Raw genomic sequence first — 3,443 nt, 5'->3', positions numbered from 1 at the left:
CAGTGGTGCGATCCTGGCTCACCACAACCTCACCTCAGCCTCCTGGGTTCAAGTGATTCTTCTGCCTTGGCCTCCCGAGTAGCTGGGACTACAGGTGCGCGCCACCATGCCTGGCTAATTTTTGTATTTTTGGTAAAGACAGGGTTTCACCATATTGGCCAGGCTGGTCTCGAATTCCTGACCTCGTGATCTGTGTGCCTCAGCCTCCCAGAGTGCTGGAATTACAGGCGTGAGCCACTGTGCCTGGCCCAATAGACCAGTTTTATTGGTGAGAATTATCTCAAAGTGTAGTCTGCTTCCAGTGTACTACTTAGTCACCCATTTTTAGTAGCAGTAGTATTTACTTTTAACTAAATTTTTAATAGTCATAGTATTTACTTTTAATTAAAATTCAAACAAGATATATGCAAGTGATGTATTTGCTTTAAACAAATTTTACTTATAAATAAATGAATAATAAAGAAGTTATTTCTTTCACTACTCTCTGGACATAGAATTGCATTGTTGTTATTTTAAACAAATGCTAATTCATTTTCTATAACTATTTTATTGAGATAGAATTCACACACCGTACAATTCACCCATTTAAAGTTACAGTTCAGTGGTTTGTAGTCAATTCACAGGGTTGTTCCACCATGACCACAGGCAATTTTAGACTGTGTTTACACCCTTGAGAAACCCCACACCAATTAGTAATCATCTCCATGTCCTCCCAGCCCTCCTTCTGGAGGCACCTACCAATCTTCCTTCCATCTCCATGGATTTGACTATTCTGGACATCTCTTATTAAGTGGAATCATATAATGCATGATCCTTTGTGACCGACTTCTATTGTAGCATGTATCAGTACTGCATTCCTTTTTATGGCCAAATAACATTCCACTGTATGGCTATACTATATTTTGTTTACCCATTCATCAGTTGATGGACATTTGAGGTTTTTGGCTATCGTGAACATTACGTGCAAGCTGTGTGGATATGAGTTCATTCTATGTCTCTTGTTTGTTTTTTAGTGTCTGTCTCGAGAAGCAGGTGGAAACATGAGCATTCAGTTTCTCGGTACAGTGGTAAGTATGAAATCATTATTCTCTTAATTTACAGAGGAAAAAAGTGTTCAACTAGTTGTAGCTCATGTGTTTGAACTTGGTTTCATTACTGGTAGATATTTAAATTACCTCTAATTTTTTTTGCCATTACAAATGATATTCTAGGGAACAACTTCATATATTTCACTTTATTTTAATGTTTGGAATTATTACTATCTTTTTTGAGACAGAGTCTCACTGTGTTGCCCAGGCTGGAGTGTAGTGGCGCAATCTCAGCTCACTGCAACCTCCGTCTCCCGGGTTCAAGCGATTCTCGTGCCTCAGCCACCCAAATAGCTGGGATTACAGGGGCCCGCCACCATGCTTGGCTGATTTTTGTATGTTTTTTTCTAAAGATGAGGTTTCACCATGTTGGCCAGGCTGGCCTTGAACTCCTGGCCTCAAGTGATCCGTACACCTCTGCCTCCCGAAGTGCGGGATTACAGGTGTGAGCCACCGTGCCCGGCCTGGAGTTACTTTCAAATGTGGATAAGATATTTTTAAACATGTATGATACATTTCCTCCCAAATAGAATCAAAGTCATAAATAGTTTTATGGCTTATTATACATGTTGCCAATTATTTTATGTCTCTTTCGAACACCACCCATCATGTATTAGAACACAACTTCGTACTCTCACCTAGTGTGAGTTATGATTTTCAAGATTAGTAAACTTGATCTGCTGAAGAGGTTCAATTTATTATTACTATTTTGCTTACAAGTTTATAATTAGTATTAGTTACTATAATTTTCAAACTAATTTGTTTAAAAAGGTACCTTATTTGGCCGAGCGCGGTGGCTCACACCTGTAATCCCAGCACTTTGGGAGGCTGAGGCAGGCGGATTACAAGGTCAGGAGTTTGAGACCAGCCTGACCAACATGGTGAAACCCTGTCTGTACTAAAAATACAAAAATTAGCTGGGTGTGGTGGTGGATGCCTGTAATCCCAGCTACTCAAAAGACTGAGGCAGGAGAAGAACCTGAACCCAGGAGGCGGAGGTTGCAGTGAGCCAAGATCGTGCCACTGCAGTCCAGTCTGTGTGACAAAGTGAGACCCTGTCTCCAAAAAAAAACACTTAAATTTTCATTTTTCTGTTTATTGCTATTGTATTTGAATATTTCTCCATGTATTCATTCACCAGATATCATTTCTAATCTGTGAAATGTCTGTTCATGTCCTTTGAGTACCTCATTCAGGATATGAATGCATATTGGGGCATTTCAGGTAACTCGGGAGTTTATTGAGAGCATCAAAGGTATTCTGCAAGAATATCAAGAGGTATTTCATGCAAGAGAGCTTGCGTGAAAAAGGTTTTGCAGCCATTGAGATAGGAAGGATGTTAATAAAAATGTGTTTACTGAATGCTTCATTGTTTATAGAGATGTATATATAATTTATGTATATAAAATATATGTATAGGCACTTGGTCAATGTAACCTATATTTTAATTATTGGAATTAAGTTTTGTGATTATTCTTGTTTTTCTGATTAGTAAGGTAATACATGCTTATTGTAAAAAATTTTAAATACAATTCAAATATATGTCATAAGATGTTGCATTAGTCATGGTTTTCCAGAGAAACGGAATCAACAAGATGTGTGCGTATGTGTAGAGAGAAAGAGAAAGATGGAGAGATCTAAGGAATTGGCTCAGGCAGTTGTGGAGGCTTGGCAAGACTAAACCCTGCAGGGTAGATCAGCAGGCTGGAGACCCAGGGGAGCCTTGCAGTTCAGGTCCAGAGACAGTCCACTGGCCGAAGCCCTCCTTGCTTGGGGAGATCTGTCTTTTTCTCTTCAGGCCTTTAATGGGTTAGATGAGGCCCACCCCACTATGGGGGGTGATCTGCTAAACTCTCATCTACTGATTTCGGTGTTCATCTCGTTTAAAAATATCTTCAATGATGTATCTCAGTGTTTGACCTAACATCTGGGTACCGTGGCCTTGTCAGGTTGACACATAAAATTAACCATCAAAGAAGTATATATCCTATCCCCTAGAGGTTTTGAAGTTATTAGCAATAAATAATTGTTCCAGAAAATTATGCATCTTTTCATGCAGTAATAGATCTTGGACACCTTTCTGTGTCAGTCCATAAGGTCGACATCAGTCGTCTTAAGGGCCACAGAGCTGCATTATGTGGATGGAGAGGACTGCGTTTACTCCTCAGTGTTCGTGCCGGGAAGTCCACTCGTGCTGTCTCTGCTACTTAGCATCTCGACTGGGTTTCTAATCGGTGTCTCAAACTTCACATATCGAAAACTGAGCTCGAACACACACTTTCTCTTTCAGTTTTTCCTCTCTCAGAAAATGGCAACTTGAATTAATCCTTGATTTCTTTCTCTCCTCTCTCCTCT

The 3,443-nt window shown here is 39.9% G+C and overlaps 1 protein-coding gene across 4 annotated transcripts in view; it reads left to right on the top strand.

The window, feature by feature from the left end:
- The window catches only part of PCCA (propionyl CoA carboxylase, alpha polypeptide), a 461,774-nt gene that overhangs the window by 372,288 nt on the left and 86,043 nt on the right, over window positions 1-3,443 (top strand). For all 4 annotated transcript variants that reach the window (XM_011993783.1, XM_011993782.1, XM_011993781.1 and 1 more), the window contains one exon: window positions 1,014-1,067. In XM_011993783.1, the coding sequence (XP_011849173.1) occupies window positions 1,014-1,067 (54 nt within the window). The remainder of the gene's footprint in view (window positions 1-1,013; window positions 1,068-3,443) is intronic.

This window comes from Mandrillus leucophaeus, unplaced genomic scaffold, assembly GCF_000951045.1.
Source record: "Mandrillus leucophaeus isolate KB7577 unplaced genomic scaffold, Mleu.le_1.0 Scaffold434, whole genome shotgun sequence".
Taxonomy (NCBI): Eukaryota; Metazoa; Chordata; class Mammalia; order Primates; family Cercopithecidae; genus Mandrillus; species Mandrillus leucophaeus.
This window is presented reverse-complemented; position numbering and strand designations above follow the sequence as displayed.